Raw genomic sequence first — 21,496 nt, forward strand, 5'->3', positions numbered from 1 at the left:
TTTTCATAAATAGCTGTCCCTATGGTCTAAATAACATTTTGCATTCACTATTGCAAATTTCTCTCAGAGAGTCAATCTATACCATCCAATACAACATCCGTTCATTCATGAATGTCAAGAATTGGCCATGGATGAACCTCTACTTCAAGATCAAGCCTCTGCTGAAGAGCGCTGAGACTGAGAAGGAGTTGATGAATATGAAGGAGAACTATGACAAGATGAAAACAGACTTGGCAAATGCTTTGGCAAAGAAGAAGGAACTGGAGGAGAAAATGGTCTCCTTACTCCAGGAGAAGAATGACTTGCAGCTCCAAGTGGCTGCAGTAAGTAGGCAGAAAAACTCATATATTAAACAAGTATTTACATAAATCAATACAGAATAAAGCTGCTGTAATATTTACACTTAAGATTACTAAACAAATACAGAGTGTGCAAGATACTGCAATGCATATTGGTTGCATTTAAAAACAAGTAAAATGTTTATAAATTCCCAAAAACTGTATAATCACTAAACACTGTGTTAGTAAAGAACTATATTCATGTCAACTCTACTCACAACATTGCATAGGAAGTTGAGAGCCTCTCAGATGCTGAGGAAAGGTGTGAAGGGCTGATTAAGAGCAAGATCCAGATGGAGGCCAAACTCAAGGAGACAACTGAGAGACTGGAGGATGAAGAAGAAATCAATGCTGAGCTGACTGCCAAGAAGAGGAAGCTGGAGGATGAATGCTCTGAGCTGAAGAAGGACATTGATGACTTGGAGCTCACCTTGGCTAAAGTGGAGAAGGAGAAACATGCCACTGAAAACAAGGTTTGCATCGATTAGGCACCATTATCAAAGCACAATTCATGCATTTACAGGATGAATGAAATCTACAAAGTTTATGTGTTCATTCAAATGTGTATATCCAATTCAACCTTTAGGTGAAAAACCTGACAGAGGAGATGGCTACTCAGGATGAGGCCATTGCTAAGTTGACCAAGGAGAAGAAAGCCCTCCAAGAGTCCCACCAGCAAACACTGGATGATCTCCAGGCAGAGGAAGACAAAGTCAACACTCTGACCAAGGCCAAGACAAAGCTGGAACAGCAAGTGGACGATGTAAGAAAATTGTCTATTTTCCTTAGAATGCATTCCCAAGATGTGAACTAATCTTTGTATTAATTGCTGATATTGAATCTGCCTACTATGGTATAGCTTGAGGGCTCACTGGAACAAGAGAAGAAGCTCCGTATGGACCTTGAGAGAGCCAAGAGGAAGCTGGAAGGAGATCTGAAACTGGCCCAGGAATCCATCATGGATCTGGAGAATGACAAGCAGCAGTCTGAGGAGAAAATCAAGAAGTAAATGCAGACTTTCTTTATTTTTGAACAATAGCACATGTTAGTGTCAAATCACAAAACTAACTCCACGTTATTTATTGCATTCTAGGAAGGACTTTGAAATCAGCCAACTTCTTAGCAAGATTGAGGATGAACAGTCCCTTGGAGCTCAGCTTCAGAAGAAGATCAAGGAGCTCCAGGCAAGAAAGATTAAAATTAAGTGCACATGGCTGAATTGGTTACACTTTTTTCAATTGATCTTAATATTACTTCGATTTACTCGGGTTTTAGGCACGTATTGAGGAGCTGGAAGAGGAGATTGAGGCTGAGAGGGCTGCTAGGGCTAAAGTAGAGAAGCAGAGAGCTGACCTTTCCAGGGAGCTTGAGGAGATCAGTGAGAGGCTTGAGGAGGCTGGTGGAGCCACAGCTGCTCAGATTGAGATGAACAAGAAGCGTGAGGCTGAGTTCCAGAAGCTGCGCCGTGACCTTGAAGAAGCCACCCTCCAGCATGAAGCCACTGCAGCGGCTCTTCGTAAGAAGCAGGCTGACAGCGTTGCTGAGCTGGGAGAGCAGATAGACAACCTGCAGCGCGTCAAGCAGAAGCTGGAGAAGGAGAAGAGCGAGTACAAGATGGAGATTGATGACCTGTCCAGCAACATGGAAGCAGTTGCCAAGGCTAAGGTAAGAGAACAATTTTCAAACCTTTAAAAACAGCATATTTCTTAAATGTGCCAGTATCAAATCAATCATTTATGGCTTCAGGGCAATCTGGAGAAAATGTGCAGAACTCTTGAGGACCAACTGAGCGAAATCAAAGCTAAAAACGATGAGAATGTCCGCCAGCTGAATGACATTAATGCACAGAAAGCAAGACTTCAGACAGAGAACGGTAATTCACCTGAACTTAAACCAGTGTCTTGCATTGTTTAAAGAAATCTCAGAAATAATTAATTTGTGACTTTCCCAGGGGAATTTGGCCGCCAGCTTGAGGAGAAAGAAGCTCTTGTTTCCCAGCTGACAAGAGGCAAGCAGGCCTTCACTCAGCAGATTGAGGAGCTCAAGAGACACATTGAGGAGGAAGTCAAGGTATGAAAGTTTACTTTTTAGTTTTGAGTTATAGAGACAAATTAAAGTTTTACTCATCATTGTCATGTATGATGAGGTCAATAGACAAATCATTCAACTCTCAACTTTTTGTACCAGGCCAAGAATGCCCTTGCCCATGCTGTTCAGTCAGCCCGCCATGACTGCGATCTGCTCAGAGAGCAGTTTGAGGAGGAGCAGGAAGCCAAAGCTGAGCTGCAAAGAGGCATGTCCAAGGCCAACAGTGAGGTGGCTCAGTGGAGGTCCAAATATGAGACTGATGCCATCCAGCGCACTGAGGAGCTGGAAGAGGCCAAGTAAGTCAAGATAAATATCTTTTAATTAAGTTATATGTAACATTTATTTGTTTCTAACAATAAACACGCATTCTCAATACAGGAAAAAGCTTGCCCAGCGCTTGCAGGATGCTGAGGAATCCATTGAGGCTGTGAACTCTAAGTGTGCCTCTTTGGAGAAGACCAAGCAGAGGCTCCAGGGTGAGGTGGAGGACCTCATGATTGATGTGGAGAGAGCCAACTCTCTGGCTGCCAACCTTGACAAGAAGCAGAGGAACTTTGACAAGGTAAATGCTGTTATTGGATCTAACATCAGCTTAACCCAAGGAAAGACATTGTGTTTAAGGCCAAGAATGAATGACTTGATCCATGGATTTATAGGTCCTGGCAGAGTGGAAGCAGAAGTATGAGGAGAGCCAGGCTGAGCTGGAAGGAGCCCAAAAGGAGGCTCGTTCTCTGAGCACTGAGCTGTTCAAGATGAAGAACTCCTATGAAGAGGCACTGGATCAGCTGGAGACCATGAAGAGAGAAAACAAGAATCTGCAGCGTATGTAGCTACACCTTCCAAAATTTGTCAAATTTTATTTTTTACAAAATTGTTTTGCATAACCAATATGCCTTTATATTTACTGACTATTTTAGAGGAGATTTCAGATCTGACTGAACAGATTGGAGAGACTGGAAAGAGCATCCATGAGCTGGAGAAAGCTAAAAAGACTGTTGAGACTGAGAAGTCTGAAATTCAGGCTGCACTGGAAGAAGCCGAGGTAAACCTTTTCTCTCTAGTTAATTAAACAATTAAATGACATAATACATTATCAAATGTATGTTTAGAACTCTTTTTATTTTACAAACTCTAATCTTACTATGGATTTGAAACTTTTAAGGGCACTCTTGAACATGAAGAGTCCAAGATTCTCCGCGTCCAGCTTGAGCTCAACCAGGTCAAGGGTGAGGTTGACAGGAAGCTGGCAGAGAAGGATGAAGAAATGGAGCAGATCAAGAGAAACAGCCAGAGGGTGATTGACTCCATGCAGAGCACTCTTGATTCTGAGGTCAGGAGCAGAAATGATGCCCTGAGAGTCAAGAAGAAGATGGAGGGAGACCTGAATGAGATGGAAATCCAGCTAAGCCACGCCAACAGGCAGGCCGCTGAGGCCCAGAAGCAACTCAGGAACGTCCAGGGACAGCTCAAGGTGAGTTTAGTGGTAAAACACAATTTAAAGAGTTTTAGAGGAAAAATATTTCTGACAGATACATTTTCATTGCCTTTAGGATGCCCAACTGCACCTTGATGATGCCGTCAGAGGACAGGAGGACATGAAGGAGCAGGTGGCTATGGTGGAGCGTAGGAATGGACTAATGATTGCTGAGATTGAGGAGCTGAGAGCCGCTCTGGAGCAGACAGAAAGAGCACGTAAAGTGGCTGAGCAGGAGTTGGTTGATGCCAGTGAGCGTGTTGGACTACTGCACTCTCAGGTTTGGTTTTAATCATTCACAAGAATTCAGAGCTCTCAAAATAATGGAACACACACATCTAACATATATAATCCTGATTCATTTTCAGAACACCAGCCTCCTGAACACCAAGAAGAAGCTGGAATCAGATCTGGTCCAGGTTCAGGGAGAGGTGGATGATGCTGTCCAGGAAGCAAGAAATGCTGAGGAGAAGGCCAAAAAGGCTATCACTGATGTCAGTTTGTTCTCAAGTTAAATCACCATCTTACCAAACACAGGTTTTATCTGTCAAGAACTAAATAGAACACCTGTCAATTCAGGCTGCCATGATGGCTGAGGAGCTGAAGAAGGAGCAGGACACCAGTGCTCACCTGGAGAGGATGAAGAAGAACCTGGAAGTCACAGTCAAGGACCTGCAGCACCGCCTTGATGAGGCTGAGAACCTTGCCATGAAGGGTGGCAAGAAGCAGCTCCAGAAACTAGAGCAGAGGGTATGAACATTTTGTGCTGTAAATGCACATAATGGGATTTTTATACATAATTTGCAATGGATATTAAATAGTTTTCTCATTAAACGGCTTGAAATAGGTTCGTGAACTGGAGTCTGAAGTTGAAGGCGAGCAAAGACGTGGTGCAGATGCTGTTAAAGGAGTCCGCAAGTATGAGAGGAGAGTGAAGGAACTGACCTACCAGGTAACCACTCTGAACATTTGAAATGACTCTAAAACCAAAGAATATTACTCCTTTGTCATCATATTACCTGCTGTTCTGTATAGGTCTCAACAAAGATTTTCTTGATTTCTTTAGACTGAGGAGGACAAAAAGAATTTGGCGAGACTTCAGGACCTTGTGGACAAGCTACAGCTCAAAGTCAAAGCCTACAAGAGACAGGCTGAGGAGGCGGTAAGTGAAACAGTTAATTGTCCATCACCAAACAGTGCACCCTTTAGTAAGGTAATTACAAAGCCTTTATTTTACATTGAATGTAAACTAAACTAATTGTAATCTTAAAATTTCCAGGAGGAGCAGGCCAACACCCACATGTCCAGGCTAAGGAAGGTCCAGCATGAGATGGAAGAAGCTCAGGAGCGCGCTGATATTGCTGAGTCACAGGTCAACAAGCTCAGAGCCAAGAGCCGTGATGCTGGAAAGGTAACATTTTTCTTACAAACCACCCTCTAAATATACTAAGATAACATAGAAGACTTATTGCAATGAAGAAAAGCTTGTTTATATTGTACATAGATTAAATTAGTATCTGTTAAGCAATGCATGGTAATCAATATTTTTCACGATGGAAGCCAAATTTATTGCTTTTCCTCATAACACACTCAAACTGTGCCTCAAACTCTACAATGTTAATTTTTCTTTTCCTCTTTTTTAGAGCGATTCCGCTGAATAAGAGACCAGATCTTAATGACGCTTTTCGACAGAGTTCATAAAATATGAATCCACTGTTGAATTATTTTTCCATTGTAAAACTTTAATAAAAGCTAAGCACTATCATGTTATGCATTGGTGTGTATTTTCTTGATGTATAAAACAAAGTCTATATGTACAGCAAAAATCTGATTCATACTGAAACATTTATTAGATATCAACAATAGTATGTTCAAAAAGTATGTTACCTTACTCATTTGATTCGAAAATACCACAGGCAGCATTGGTGCTATATAAGAATATAATATTTGTGCTATATTATGCATTCATAGTTGAAGAAAAATAAACATACTTATGCATTTTCCTCTTCCAGAACTTCTAGAAATTATAATTCTTAAGGACAAATAAAAGATTTTTTAAAGTACCCTTACAAACTATCTCAGTTTTCAAAGTTAGATTTTAGCAATGCTCAAACTTTACTCAAGATTAATTAAAAGTTGTATGGAATTATAATTAAAACTACAAGAAAGTTCAGTGTACTTGTATTTTGTAGAATGGATCATTTTATCGTTGGTAAACCAATTTTAAAACTGTCATTCACCAAGTACAAATACCTTTGTAGGGAGTGATAGTGATAGAGTTAAGTTTAATAACCCCTCTATCCTGGAAAGAAAACCAACACAAACACAAGTTGCACAGTGGCAGCTCACTGCTCCCCAAGGGGATGGGTTAAAAGCAGAGAACAAATTTTGTTGTGGTGTATGTTGCAATGACAATAATGATGATTATTATATATATTAATATTTACACCAAAGTGTATAAATCAAAAACAGTTTATAAGCTAGATGAAAATCACGCATGGAACAAAGAGACGCCTTCATCAAAAAATATTTATGCATTATACTGGTTTCATGGATGGCAGCCTCGGTACTTTGCATGTTTTGATATTGTTCTGTTCTCTAGCACCATTCTGAGATCACTTTCACTAAAGAACCCCTAAACACAAGACAGTCCCCTGTAAAAAAAAAAATGTCTCCCCTTTTCATTGATCCCAAGTTCACTGAGTTCTCGGTTGATAGTGCAGTGGCCTTATGCAAGATTTTTCGGAGACACATACAAGGTAGATGGGGAGGTGTGCTCATGAAGCTTCAGCAATGGAGACTGAACATCCTTGCCCTCAACCCACCTTGCTAATGTCTGCTCTCAGGCTAATGAATAGGACAAATTGCTGTTTCTCATCTGTAAAAACTCTGACGTCCATGGATCTCCCAGCCTTTGTTTCACCAAAGCATGGCTCAGGGAGCACACAGTAGACTGTGCACTATATGTACTGGATTTCTAGCTGTTTCTCGCAGATGGCAATGTGGAGCTCTCGGAGAAAAAGAGAGGAGGTGGAATCTGCTTTTACATAAACAACAGTTGGTGTATTGATTTCACGGTATTGCAGAAGACACGTAGTCCTCATGTATTTTCTTAACACACTGGAGGAGTTTTCCTTATTTGCTCTGGCTGGTGTTTACATCCCACCACAAGCCTGCAGATCAGTGGCAGAAAAATAGCTTGTTGAGCTGATAATAGATGTGTAGATAAAACACATAGACTCACTTGTAGCACTACAAGCCTCTAAAATAAATTCCCAAAATACGTATAGCTCATTAAATGACCTACGAGGAATAAAAACACACTAGATCCCGGCTACAACTTTAAAAAAATGCACATTGCACTATAGGCAGAAATTAAAAACTTCTAAGTCTTTGGTTTGGACTGATAGGAAGTTGTGCAATGAAATGCATTTAGGTTATTTAATATTTAATCAGCATTAATAGTAAATCTTTTTGTTAAACAAACACTAGAGGCATGGTATCTCACGATTGCGGAGCAAACAAAAACAAATGCTATTTTTGCTGGTGGTCCTGGGTCTCGGGTCTGGTCTTTAAAGCATGAGGCAAGTTTGAGCTTTCGGCAGTATTGTTGGAGGTCCATTTTGAGGGATTCCCAGACATTTATGATTGCTGTTGGTACAAACAAGAAGTCCTATTCTAAAAATTGTTGGTGTCATTTATTTTAAGATTTAGTGTAGGGCAAGTTCAGAACTCCATTTTTAGTACTTTGGTTAGGCTTTTTTAATAAATAAGGTTTCTATATATTTATCTGTTTTACATTGGCGAGGGTCCCGTGTAGTTCATACAGGTCAGTTAGTTTAAAGAGCATAACCAGTGTTGTTGGATGATTTGGTCTATGTCCGGTGCCCAATGGATGTGATCCTCTGTGGGGTGAAATCAATTCAATTCAATTCAATTTTATTTATATAGCACCAATTCATGAAAGATGTCACCTCAAGGCACTTTACAAAGTCAAACTCAATCATATTATACAGCTTGGGTCAAATTATACAGATTGGTGAAAAAATTCCTATATAAGGGAACCAGTTGATTGAATCAAAGTCCCGACAAGCAGCATTCACTCCTGGAGAAGCGTAGAGCCACAAGGAGAGTTGTCTGCATTGTCCATGGCTTTGCAGCAATCCTTCATACTAAGCAAGCATGAAGCGACAACGGAAAGAAAAACTCCCCATAAACGGGAAGGAAAAACCTCCAGCAGAACCGGGCTCAGTATGAACGGTCATCTGCCTCGACTGACTGGGGGTTACAGAAGACAGAGCAGAGACACAACAAGACAGACAAAAAGCACAGAAGCACACATTGATCCAGTAATCTGTTCTACACTAGATGGTAATAGCGGGTGATCTGTCTTCCTTGGATGATGTCACAGTTAATAGAACGTCAGACCAGGTGTACCTACTATGAAGAAAAAAGAGAGAGCAATAATAATAATAATAATAATAAAACTTTATTGATCTCACAATGGAGAAATTCACTTCTTCATCTTGACCTACCCCCTTGGGGAGCAGTGGGCTGGCACTGTGCGGCGCCTGGGGAGCAATCAGGGTTTAAGCGTCTTGCTCAGGGACCCAGAGTGCCGGGACCGGGGATCGAACTGGGTACTTGCATCCTTCTCTGAGTGCAAGCACACTGCTCTAACCACTCGGCCACGACTCCCCCTACCAATCAAGACATGACTGCAGTCAAAGTAATTGATTGGATTCATCAGGATTTATGGATAAATATAGCTGAGTGTCATCAGCATAACAGTGGAAATTAATCCCATGCTGTCTGACAATTTTGCAAATTGGAAGCATATAATGTATATAGTAAAGAGAATTGGTCCAAGGACTGAACCCTGTGGTACTCCACAAGTGACCCCAGAGTTTGAAGAAGATTTATTATTAACACGAACAAACTGGAATCTGTCCCACAGATAAGATTTAAACCAGCCTAATGCTTTCCCCTTAATCCCTACAGTATGCTCAAGTCTTTGTAGGAGAATATTGTGATCAACTGTATCAAATGCAGCACCGAGATCTAACAGGACAAGTATAGACACATGTCCATTATCTGAGGCCATGAGAATATCATTGGTGACCTTCACCAGAGCTGTTTCAGTGCTATGATGAGCTCTGAAGCCTGACTGAAACTCCTCAAGTAGATCAATACTTTGTAAATGTTCACATAGTTGATTAGCAACTACCTTCTCAAGAATTTTAGATAAGAAAAGAAGATTAGATATAGGTCTGTAATTTACTAACTCATTTTGATCAAGAGATGGTTTCTTAAGTAAAGGTTTAATAACAGCTACTTTAAAAGCCTGTGGTACATATCCATTTACTAAGGATAGATTAATCATGTCTAAAATAGTGCCACTGATCAAAGGGAATATCTCTTTAAACAACTTGGTTTGGATTGGGTCTAACACACAGGTAGAAGGTTTAGATGAAGCTAAAATTTTAGATAGCTCAGAAAGCTCTACTGCTTCTAAACAGTTCAGACACTGCACAGGTTCTAAAGATACTGAGGACGAGGTAATCATGTTTGGAAGGATGCCACTTATTTTATTTTTAATGGAATAAATTTTATTTATGAAGAATACCATAAAATCATTACTGCAAAGAGCTAAGGGAATGGATGGATCAACGGAGCTGTGACTCTGAGTAAGTTTGGCAACTGTACTGAAGAGAAATCTAGGATTATTTTTATTCTCCTCAATTAATGATGAAAGAAATGCTGCACTAACTCTGCGAAGGGTCTTGTTATACAACAATAGACTGTTCCTCCAGATTAGGTAGGATTCCTCTTGGTGTGTAGAGCGCCATTTTCTCTCCAATTTCCTAACATTGTGCTTCAAGGAACGCAGCTCTAAATTAAACCAGGGAGCCAGCTTCCTGTGAATAATCCCCTTCTTTTTCAAGGAAGCTTACCTGTCTAATGCAGAACGCAATGACGAAGTCACACCTTTAACAAAGACATCTATTTGTGAATGGGTAGAAACAACATTGCTGCAAGGTATTTCTGCAATACTAACGATATTAAAAGGGGGACAGACTCTATAAAGTTTGATGCAGCATTGTCCGATAAAGATCTACTATAATGGAGCCCTCTTTTGGGGGTGGAGAACTCAGTTAGATTAAACTCAAATGTTATTAAAAAATTATCAGATAGGACAGGGTTGTGAGGAAATACTGTTAATTCTTTACAATCAATGCCATATGTCAGCACAAGGTCTAAAGTATGAACCAAGAGTGTGTCGGTTTATGCACATTTTGAGCAAAACCAATTGAATCTAGGATAGTTTTAAAGGCTACACCAAGGTTATCACATTCTGTGTCAACATGAATGTTGAAATCCCCCACTATGATAACCTTGTCAGTATTTATCACCAAATCAGATAAGAAGTCTGACAACTGATCCAAAAACTGAGAGTAAGGGCCCGGTGGACGATACAAAACAACAAACAGAAGAGGTTTTATTGCTTTGCAATTTGGATGAGGGAAACTGAGGGTTAAATGTTCAAAAGAGCACTGGTTATTAGTTGGCCTGGGACTAATTAATAAATCAGACTGAAAGATGGTCGCCACTCCTCTGCCTCTTCCCACAGATCTGGGAATGTGGACATTTTAATAATTGGAGGGAGTTTACTCATTTATACTAACATAGTCCTCTTGTAGCCAGGTTTCTGTGAGACAAAATAAATTAATCTGATTATCAGAAATCAATTCATTAACTAAAAAAGTCTTTGGAGGGAGAGACCTCATACTTAATAGACCACATTTAATTGTTTTATTTTTTGGTTCAAGGTGAGCCGTATTGATTTTTATTAGATTTTTATGATTTGTTCCTTTTAGATCAGTTTTTGATCTGTTAAGTTTTGGCCGTGGGAATGACACCGTCTCAATAGGGTAATGGGTGGGTAATAGTACAGAAGCTGCAGAGAGGTGTGTTAAACTACGCCTCTGCTTCCTGGTCTGGACCCTGGGTTGTTAGCATTTAGGAGAATTAATAAATCCGGCCAGATTCCTAGAAAGAAGAGCTGCACCATCCAAAATGGGATGGATGCCGTCTCTCCAGATCAGACCAGGTTTTCCCCAGAACGTTTGTCAGTTATCAATGCAGCCCACGTTGTTTTCAGGACACCACCTAGACAACCAGCAGTTGAATGATGACATGCGACTAAACATGTCATCACTGGTCAGGCAGGGGACCAGAGAAAATTATTGTTTTAGTTTTTGCAAACACACACTGAAGCAACACCAACCTTAGTGACCTCCGATCGGCGTGACCAGGTGTCATTACCGCCAGCGTGAATAATAATCTTACAGTATTTACGCTTATCCTTAGCCAGCAGTTTCAGGTAGGATTCGATGTCGCCCGTTCTGGCTCCTGGCAGGCATTTGACTATAGTCCCTGGTGTCTCTAGCGCCACGTTTCTCAGAATCAGATCAGAATCAGAATCAGATATACTTTAATAATCCCAGAGGGAAATTGCTGTTTCAGTACTCAATTCTGACTATTGAGCTGCCAATATTCAGGGTCGGCTTCTCAGCGGGTGTGTCGCTGAGTGGGGAAAACTTGTTAGAAACGCAGACGGGTTGGTGGTGATCTGGGGGCTGAAATCTAGAGCTATGCTTCCTATGAACCCTCACCCAGCTGGCCTGGTCCACTACTTGAAGTTACTCTATGTGGCTCCACACTAGCAAAGGGGTGGCTATCAGCTGGTTTTTCAACAGCACGGAGCCGGGTCTCCAATAGACCCCTTGCATCTGACGTCACAGTTACGTGATCAGGGGTGCGCGCCTCCATCTTGGTGGGCAGGCTAGCCTGACAGCCCGTCTACTACATGACAAAACGGGTGATTTAGAGCATACTTTTAGTTAGTTTATTTTTGGAATCTAAACAATGCCTACGACTTGTTGTGCTCCCGGTTGCACAGAGAGGCATTCCAAATCGTTGGATGTACGTTTCTGTCGTTTACCGAAGGATGAGGAAAGAAGAAAGAATTGGATATTTTCAATGAAAAGAGCGCAGGCAGACCCTCCCAATGGACTGGGGGAGCCATCATTCTACGAGAGAATTTGCAGTCTACACTTCATCTCCGGTAAATTACAACTTAATTCGGCTCTAGTCATTGTTCTACTTAAACAGCGGCGGAGGGGAGGTGGCGATCGCTACACGGGCCGGAGAAGCGGCCCGTGTAGCGATAGCTACCTCCCCTCCGCTGCTGTCTGTAGCAGCAACAGCGGCTTCTCCGGCCTGTGTAGCTGTTGCTGCTTCAGACAGCGGCCGCTGTCTGAAGCAGCAGACAGCGGCGGCTCTCCGGCGGCGGAGACAGCGGCGGAGACAGCGGCGGAGACAGCGGCGGCTCTCCGGCGGCGGAGACAGCAGACAGCGGCGGCTCTCCGGCGGCGGAGACAGCAGACAGCGGCTTCTCCGGCCCGTGTAGCGATCGCTACACGGGCCGGAGAAGCCGCTGTTGCTGCTGTCTCCGCCGCTGTCTGGAGCAGCACCCGCTTCCTGCTGCTCCAGACAGCGGCGGCTCTCCGGCCAGTGTAACGATCGCCACCTCCCCTCCGCCCGTTCACGGGCGCTAGTACTTCTGTGTTTACGCTGCAATGTCGCCGACACCCCCACCCATTTTAACAAGACAAAAACACCTAAATAATCCGTAGTGAGTGATGTTTTTTTAACCTACCGGGCGGGTCTTCCTCACTGCTTTGTGCTGTTGCACAAACATGTCTGAACATCCATCCATCCATTTTCTGACCCGCTTAATCCCTCATGGCGTCGCGGGCGTTGCTGGAGCCTTTTTCCTGATATAAAATAATTGCAGCCGTCCAGTGGTTTCAGGGGCTTTCGTGCTCTCTTGTCCGTACTGGCCTGCGTGTTTATAAAGCAGCTGTATGTCGCGGTACGAAACCATTGGCCAGCATTTCACAGACTCGCTCTGTCCCTTCAGGCTTTTGCTGTGTGGATCTGGCAATCTGATACCATCAACCATCAACTTACTCTTAAAACGATCTTGTGATACATTATCTAAAGAAGAAAAATACCTGGAGAACTCGTCATTTCGTCAAATGGCGTGCCAACCAATATGGCCGCCACGCAAGGGGTTCTGGGTAACGGAGTCACGTGGTTGCAAGGGGTCTATTCTGACACCCTCGCCTCCAAAGCTACAAAAACATTACATTTATTACAAGTACCATTATCACTAAAGGAGGCAGAGGCATAACTAAACATCTGGCACAGAGAGCAGGAGATAGGGGGAGACTTAGACAGAGATGGAGAACCTGAAGTAATAGTAGGAGAAGGAGCCATTGTGGAGCTAAAGCTAGGCTAGGTGTTACGGCCAGTGGCCTTTTTGTCTGTTTTGTTTTTCTTTCTAATATGTTGCAGGTGTAGTTGCATCTTCCTGCCAGCTGGTGCCACTGTGGAAACTTGCAAACCTCCTGAAGTCTCCTCCTCATTTAACTTCAGCCACTTCCTTCTGCCATCATCCTCATTCTGGATTGGACACTCGCCTGATTGCCTCACCAATCCGTGGAGAGCCCTCCTTATTTAAACTCAGCTCTCCTATGCAATCAGGGCAGCTGTGTTCTAGAGCAGCTTGCCACACTGCTTGTTGTGTTGTGTTGTGTTGTGTTGTGTTGTGTTGTGTTGTGTTGTGTTGTGTTTTTGTTTAACTGTAACACTCGTTTAACCAGATAATTGCAGGTTGTGTCACTCGTTAGGTGTTTTGCCGTGACACTCTGTTTGAACCTGACAATGATTGTTGTGTTACTCGTCCCCTGTTTTCTGTAACACTCTGTTAACCAGATGATTGTAGGCTGTGTCACTCATCAGGCAATTTGCCGTGGCACTCTGGTTAAGCCTTTCAGTTGCTGATTGTGTTACTCGTTTTCTGTTTTCTGACACTTTGTTAACCTGACTATTGTAGGCTGTGTCACTCATTAGGCAATTTGCCGTGGCACTCTGGTTAAGCCTTTCAGTTGCTGGTTGTGTCACTAGTTGGATGTTCTGTCTTGTGGTTTATTTTAGTGTTGATGCTGTCAACACATTATCTCTTGTGGCCTTAAGTCATCTTTGGGGTTATTTTGTTATTTAGATCATGTCCTGTCCTTTTCGGTAGTGTACTTATCGTTTCCATAATTTTTGTTTCTATAGCCAACTTATCAATAAATTGTTACATTTTTTTGATACACTTTTGTGTTGGCTTTTTATGTTACCTCCCCTGGACCCCTAGACCTTTGAGGTCGTAACACTAGGCTAAAGCTAGGCAGCAGCAACAGAGAATGTTTTAAAAGTGCTTATGTGTTAGACACAGATGTTACAGCAAAGAGATTAAAGATAAAAGCAAGAGTCTGGGGCAACAGACTGCAATTCACACCGTGACAACAGGAAGTGAAACAATACGCCTTACCGCAAACAGGAAGTGACGATCAAGGGTTCTTGATCCTTGGGATGCTTAGGCAGTCAAGAGACTTTTCAAAGAAGACCTCATTGAGCATCATAAGCATCTGTCTCTGTATGAAATATAGTTTCTCACATAAGTTGATGAGTGGAATACATATGTCAGCACGTGGGAAGGTGATGTTGTCCCTGTTCAAGAGTCTGGTGGTTGGCTTGTAATTCTTGTTGTTGATGCCGAAAGAAAGGATAACCTTGGCTACTCTGTCAGTGGTTCTAGCATTCTTCAATATATGGATGGCATGGGACAGCTGGGCTCCTGGGTAGCAGTCTACCTGCATCTTTGGATTGGTTGGCAGTCTCTTCAAGTTGGACTCTTTCATGAATGTTTACATGGGGATTTCAGGCTTCCCATTTAGTCTTAACAAGGGTTGAAGTACTGTTTTTATATCCAGTTTTGCTGGGAGAGATGGGTTGTGAGTTCCTGGTGGCTTGTGTTCATGTAGTGAGTGCAAGAGTGTTGCAAAGGGCCCTTGTTTTTGTTCATCATCCCCTCTGTCTTTTCTCTGTGTGTTTGCCCTTCCCTTACTGTGTGTTTGATTCATTTGTTTTTGTTGGTGTTCTTTGTCAATAAACAATCTGGCATGTTGGAGGGTCCTCTGCTTGACAGCTCTTAATTCCGTTTGGCTTTCCTATTGACTATGTTAAGGATCCTTGTAATTTTTTAATTTTATTTTTTTTTTGGGGGGGGAGGGTTAAGTTTATGAACTGGAAGGCCAACTCTGTCCAGTCAGTCAGGGTTTTCTGCTTGTCAGGAATGATTAGGGTGGCTGGGGGTCCTGGAGTAATATGGTTTGAACCATGTTCTCTTATGTCTGCTTGTCAAGCCACTAGAATTAATCCTGTTTTGAGCAGGATCTAAACTAGATTCTAGTGTCTGGTTAAAGGCCACTAGATGGGGTTGGCTTGCTAAACTAAAGTATTGTTTAGCTTTTTATTAGGGTTCCAAGCCCGCAGCGAACGGCTCTGCCGTTCGTCTGCTCTGTGAGCAGAGAACACTATTGTTTTTTGTGTATTTTTAAATTATTCATTCATTATTATTACGGAACTAAAACGCGTTGTGCGGCCCATGCGGACTTGTAACAAACCTATTGAATCAGGTATCCAAGTACAGAATGTGCACCGCTACTCAAACCCAGAAATTCAGACCCCTCAGCAACTAGGGGGCGCTATAACAAAGGACAATGCGTTTCGGCCTATAACCTATAATAATAAGATTTTTCACACGTGTCCCGCGTTTGAGGATCGTCCATCACTAGAGGGCGCTGTGATGTCAAGAAATCTACAACGCAAGAATGGCTGATCGGATTTTTACAAAACCTTCTTCATCCCCTTCCAGTCCAAGCCCTAAACTAAAGCATTAAATATGGTAATGATTGAAACAAGTGGGCGGGGCCTATTTCCAAAGGTGTGAAAAAAACCTTGAAAACTTCAAAAAATTACCAAAAATCAATTTTGTGGTTTAACGGTCTTGGATTTTCAGGATGTATTCCTTGAATAAGGTGTAACAATTCTCTCACTGCATGTATTGAGGTTTTTAAAAGTTGCACACTCTGATTTTTTAAAAGTTTGTAAAATGGAGAAATCAATGTATTTTCCACAAATATTGTTCAATCCCCCCAAAAATGGCCTCTATTTGTAAAGCACATGCAGACTAAACATAGATTTCAGTTTGGTGAAAATCGAGACGATTTTGACTTATTTAGAAGACATTGCAATTCACGTGTGCAAGACTATAAAGTTTAATTCTTTTTTCCTCTGAAACACTTCTTTCAATGGGCATTTAAAAAATCACGTAGTTAGATAAAGCACTCTTTGAGATCCATGAATACTTTCAGAATTTTAGAGCAAACCTTTTATTTTTAACGAATTTATGAATTTAATGATCTGTTCACAGCTCTCACCATCCAGAGCTCTGACTATCTAGAGCTGTGAACAGGGTGGCCATTTTGCCCACATTTGGGCACATCATGTGTGACGTCACATCCCGTGATGTTTCTAAGCGGAGCAGAAACTTGAAGAGGGAGGAATTGGAATTTGAAATCAGAAAAGCTCAAATTAATAAAGAAAGTATTGTAGCAGTGTTTTTTTATATTGAAAAGGCATATGATATGTTGTGGAAAGGTTTATTAAATAAAATTATAAAGATGGGTATTACAGGTAGGATGTATTGGTGGATAAAGGATTTTTTAACTAAAAGACAAATACAAGTTCAAATAGGTAATTATCATTCTGAGAAATATATTGTTGAAAATGGTAATCCACAGGGAAGTATAATAAGTCCTTTATTATTTTCCATAATGATAGATGCTGTGTTTCAAAATATTGATAATGGAATGGGTTTCTGGTATTAAATTCTGGTATCGTACCAGAATTTAATGTTAAAATTAGGAATAGAATATGCGTTGGTCTTTCGGTTTATACAGGAGAAATGATTGCAATATTATTAGCTGTTCAATGGGTTGAAGAAGTTAAGCCACTAAGATCAGTCATATGTTCAGATTGTAGTTCATCCTTAGTTAGTTTGCAGTATAATCACTCAGAAAGCAGGCCAGATATTTTAATAGAAATTCAACAGACACTATATAGAATAAATATGATGGGTTTAACTATAAATTTTGTATGGATACCTGCACATTATGGAATTAAAGGAAATGAACAAGTAGATAAGGCAGCAAAAGAAGCTAGAGTCATCTCTAACCAGGCACACCACGGTCGTGTCGTCTGCAAACTTAACTATGTGATTGGTGGTGAACCTGGGGACACAGTCGTGTGTCATCAGGGTGAACAGCAGGGGGCTCAGGACACAGCCCTGAGGAAAGCCCTTGCTGAGGGTGATGACATCAGAGGTATTCTGTCCGACCCAGACCAACTGAGGTTTGTTGGTGATGAAGTCTAGCAGGCAGTTGCGAAGAAGTGTGCTGAAGCCCAGATGTTCCAGTTTTTCCAACAGATGCTGTAGGATGATGGTGAACGCTGAACTGAAGTCCAGGAACATGCTCAAGGGGGCGGGGCGTGGGTGGGCTTGGAACCTGTTAATAACTGCTTGCAGTTCTAGTTGTTTTTCTATTTTTAAGATCTAAGTCCTGTTTTGGTTCCTAGGTATTAGCGTAGTTATTACAGACGTAGCAGGACTAGGTCTGTCCAACCTCGTAGCTAAGTCTAAGTCATAATTTCAGGACAAATCATCAGCGTCTGCTCAGTCAACCAGTATTTCAGCTGCTTAGGGTTGGGGGTTGTTTGGCACAGCAAGGTGTATGGACCAATCAAAGCAGATGTTACAGGCTGGCTTTGATTGTACAGGTTTTAGTACTTTGATTACAGAGAATTTTAAAGGAATGTACAATTTGTTGTAACAATAGACTAATAGAATAGCAATGTTAACAATAGACGTTATTTGAGTAATATCTATCTTAGATAAACAAGTTGAAATACTTTAAGATGTTTAGTTTTTTATAGATTTAAATAAAATATTGTCACACAGAGGTCCCCTTGTTGTTTACACTGCAATGCATTCTAGTTAAATTATGCAAACCTGGTCTTTTAGCGTTAGCTCTGTCCAGCCAAAATAATGAGTAACATTAAACATTTTCAGTTTGAACCGGAGTACATTAAAATTGATGCAGTACTATTAATATTACTTCTACTACTATTACTTCTACTACTACTACTACTACTACTACTACTAATAATAATAATAATAATAATAATAATAATAATAATAATAATAATAATAATAAAAACAGTGAATGACACTTGTAACACTGTGTGATCCCAGCAAGTAGTGCTCTGTGTCCAGTGTCAGGTCTAATAACACTTAGGATTTGATCAGTCTGGTCTTCGGTTCTGTGATTTCACATTTGGTACTGGTGGCAGCAGCATTACCTTCGTTATTTATAAGAGTTTCCAGTGTTGCCTGTCTCTAATGTTTCTCCCAGCATCTTTCACTCACAAGGCAGCGGGATTTAGGCACTTTATGGATGAAAATAGTCGTTACAGCAGTTGCCGAAACCAGCTTTGTGATTCTTCTTAGCTGTTGCAGGAAAGCTGAGGAATGGCTGTGTGGAGCAGTTTCCTGCAACAGATCGAGCTGAGTGCGCAGCATCCTCCAGAGAACAAGCACAGCCAGGCTGGAAAGGAAGGCCGTGAAAAGAACTCCATGTTTCACAGCCCGAGCGCGAACCACTGGAGCTGTGTAAGTGCATCTGGGTTTCACAAGGAGTCTCCCCCTGAGCTTGCTCGCCACCCCAAGCCAAAAAAAAACAACTTTGCCCTGCTCTATCTACTTCCAACTGGATGCTCAAGTTAAGCGAACACACAAAAAGGCAGAGCTTCAGCAGAGTTTGGCAGGGAAAGTTTTAAACGGTTAACTTTTAATGTGTTTTCACTGTGTCTTAAGTTTTGACCGAGCTAAAAGGCTAGCTCCCATTAGCGTTCTCGAAACAAAGGCTTGCTAATGTAGTTTGAGTCTGTTTTTACGGTTACAACAAACTTTCACTACATAAGGGCACAACACAAACATTAATACACTGATGGGATATTAACTGGTGGCTCTGCAAAGGAGAGAGACAGGTTAGTGGCTGTGAGCTTGCAAGGGAAAATTACAGCTACACAAGAAAAGCCACAAACCTTAACTGGATTCGTAAAGGGCGTTGAATCCAAAGCAGAGTCCTTTCTCCTAAATGGGGCAGGCAATATGGAAAAACACAGAGACAATCCAGAGTTATGCACAGAGGATCGAGAGGGGGCAGAGGCACAACAGGGGAAATCCAACAGATCCAGTCCAAGTCTGTTTCCAGGGTCCAAAATCCAATTTCCACCAAGCAGAGGTACAGAGAGGACTGAGCAGAGAGGCAGGGTAGAGAGACAGGTCATTGTCCAGAAACTGAGAACCGATGAAGAGACCGACAAGGGCATGGCAACAGGCAGGAATCCAGAAAACACTCAATGGTCGAACACAGGCAGGCAGGTTAGGAAATGCTGGAAGGTCTATTAACACAAGGCTTTCGAGAATCTGGCACCAGCTTGCTGAGGATGGCAAGCTTAAATAGTGCCAACCACAGGTGCCAGTAATCAGGGCAATAACAGGTGCTAGCAATCAGGGAACAGTCCCACAACATCTAGGTGCTAGCAATCAAGGAACAGGAAAAACCAGAGCGGAACTCTCATGTCGGTGACCAGTTTATTGTGGCCATATTGTACTGTAATGCCACAGACAGAGAACCCAATGATTCAATCGGACACGGAGTTACACTTAAAACATTTATTAAAATGGTGAAATATGACAGGCTGCACAGAAGATGAAGGTAGATCAGACCGGTGACAGGCTGAACAAGCAGATGGTAGTTGGGTAGCCTGGTGACTGGCAAGACAGACTGAAACGGGCTGAACATGATGATGGCATGCTGGACAGGCTGATACTGGCTGAACAGACAGATTGCAGGAACATATCAGAGTCAGTCCAGGCTGTGACCAGAGTCAAAGGCTCATGAGACCCAGTGAGGGCAGGACAAGCAATAGATCCTTACACAGGCAGTTCGCACAGGCACTGGAATAGGAATAGGAAACCAGTAGGGGCAGGGCGATCACGGAACCCAAGATAGGCATTCGAAGCACTTAAGCATTGGGGATAATTCATGCAAGGCAGAGAGACGATCTGGCACTGACTGGCTGTAAAAGGCATTTATAGTATAGGTGGAGTCTCAGTTGAACCAACTTGATGAATAATGACCAGCAGGTGGTACAGATTGTGTAATGAGTGGAGCACTGTGAGGAGGAAACAGCCAGTCAGCCCTTAAAACATAAACTAAAACAGATATCATGATAGGATTGTATTGTTTATATGGGCAAACAATCAATTAATCCGATCATGATGTGGGTTTATATGCATCTGGCTTTATACAGAAGAGAACCACTGACATAGGCAGTTATCAAAAACGCACAGGAGAGTAAGTACTTCCGTCTTTGTTGAACAATTACAAATAGCAAACAGAGCAGTAGTGTGCTAGTTTGTTTGTCCTCTGCCCTCATATGCTCAAGATAGACTCACACCCATCCATCCATCCATCCATCCATCCATCCATCCATTCTCTTCCACTTATCCAGGGTCAGGTCGTGGGGGCGGTAGGGAGGCCCAGACGTCCCTCTCCTCAGCCACTTGGGCAGCACATCCTCCCCAACCCGGAGAAGGCACTCTACCCTTTTCTGGCACTGCTTCCTCAATGGAAGACGTGTTGGTGGGATTAAGGAGTTCTTAGAAGTAGTACGCCCACGATACACTACGTCCAAGTCGAGGCCAGCAGCACGCCACCCCCACTATAAACAGTGTTGGTACTGCACTGCTTCCCCCTCCCGAGGTGCCGGATAGTGGACCAGAATCGCCTTAAAGCCGCATGGAAGTCTTTAACCATGGCCTCTCTGAACTCTTCCTACGCCCGAGTTTTTGCCTCAGCGACCAGCTGAGCCGCCTGCCACTTTGACTACCGGTACACATCAGCTTCTTCCGGAGTCCCACAGGCCAATTAAGCCCAATAGGACTCCTTCAGCTTGACAGAATCCCTCACCACTGGTGTCCAGCAGCTTGTTCGAGGGTTGCCGCCGCCGCGACCTGCACCGACAACCTTGCAGCCACAGGTCCGACTAGCAGCCTCAACAATAGAGGCGTGGAACATGGTCCACTCAGACTCAATGTCCCCCACCTCCCTCGTGACGAGGGAGTCCCCAGGAGGAGCACTTTCCAGTACCCCCTACAAGGACTACAAAAAGGGTGGGTAATCTGAACTGCTGTTTGCCGCATAAGCGTAAACAACAGTCAGAACCCATTCCCCCACACGTATGCGGAGGGTGGCCACCCTCTCGTTCACTGTGGTAAACCCCAACATACAGGCACCAAGATGAGGGGCAATAAATATGCCCGCTCCAGCTCTGCGCCCCTCACCAGGAGCAACTCCAGAGTGGAACAATGTCCAACCCCTCTCAAGGAGACTGGTTCCAGAGCCAGAGCCATGCATCGAGGTAAGTCCGACTATCTCTAGCCGGAATCTCTCAACCTCACGCACTAGCTCAGGCTCCTTCCCCACCAGGGAGGTGACATTCACATCCC

At 42.6% G+C, this 21,496-nt stretch overlaps 1 protein-coding gene across 2 annotated transcripts in view; it reads left to right on the forward strand.

Moving 5' to 3' along the window:
- The window catches only part of LOC105931996 (myosin heavy chain, fast skeletal muscle), a 32,454-nt gene that overhangs the window by 4,973 nt on the left and 5,985 nt on the right, over positions 1–21,496 (forward strand). Inside the window, exons 22-42 of one of the 2 annotated variants that reach the window (XM_036147901.1) lie at positions 68–323; positions 569–811; positions 925–1,101; positions 1,198–1,343; positions 1,432–1,522; positions 1,614–2,003; positions 2,085–2,211; positions 2,290–2,408; positions 2,526–2,722; positions 2,805–2,988; positions 3,083–3,248; positions 3,344–3,468; positions 3,589–3,897; positions 3,977–4,180; positions 4,269–4,394; positions 4,480–4,650; positions 4,748–4,852; positions 4,967–5,062; positions 5,180–5,311; positions 13,936–13,941; positions 14,538–14,541. In XM_036147901.1, coding sequence (XP_036003794.1) covers positions 68–323; positions 569–811; positions 925–1,101; positions 1,198–1,343; positions 1,432–1,522; positions 1,614–2,003; positions 2,085–2,211; positions 2,290–2,408; positions 2,526–2,722; positions 2,805–2,988; positions 3,083–3,248; positions 3,344–3,468; positions 3,589–3,897; positions 3,977–4,180; positions 4,269–4,394; positions 4,480–4,650; positions 4,748–4,852; positions 4,967–5,062; positions 5,180–5,311; positions 13,936–13,941; positions 14,538–14,541 — 3,374 coding nt within the window. Of the gene's footprint in view, positions 1–67; positions 324–568; positions 812–924; positions 1,102–1,197; positions 1,344–1,431; positions 1,523–1,613; positions 2,004–2,084; positions 2,212–2,289; positions 2,409–2,525; positions 2,723–2,804; positions 2,989–3,082; positions 3,249–3,343; positions 3,469–3,588; positions 3,898–3,976; positions 4,181–4,268; positions 4,395–4,479; positions 4,651–4,747; positions 4,853–4,966; positions 5,063–5,179; positions 5,312–5,543; positions 5,671–13,935; positions 13,942–14,537; positions 14,542–21,496 lie in introns of those variants that run through there. The other variant, XM_036147900.1, reaches the window with a different exon arrangement.

This window comes from Fundulus heteroclitus, chromosome 16 (genome assembly GCF_011125445.2).
Source record: "Fundulus heteroclitus isolate FHET01 chromosome 16, MU-UCD_Fhet_4.1, whole genome shotgun sequence".
In the NCBI taxonomy this organism is placed as follows: domain Eukaryota; kingdom Metazoa; phylum Chordata; class Actinopteri; order Cyprinodontiformes; family Fundulidae; genus Fundulus; species Fundulus heteroclitus.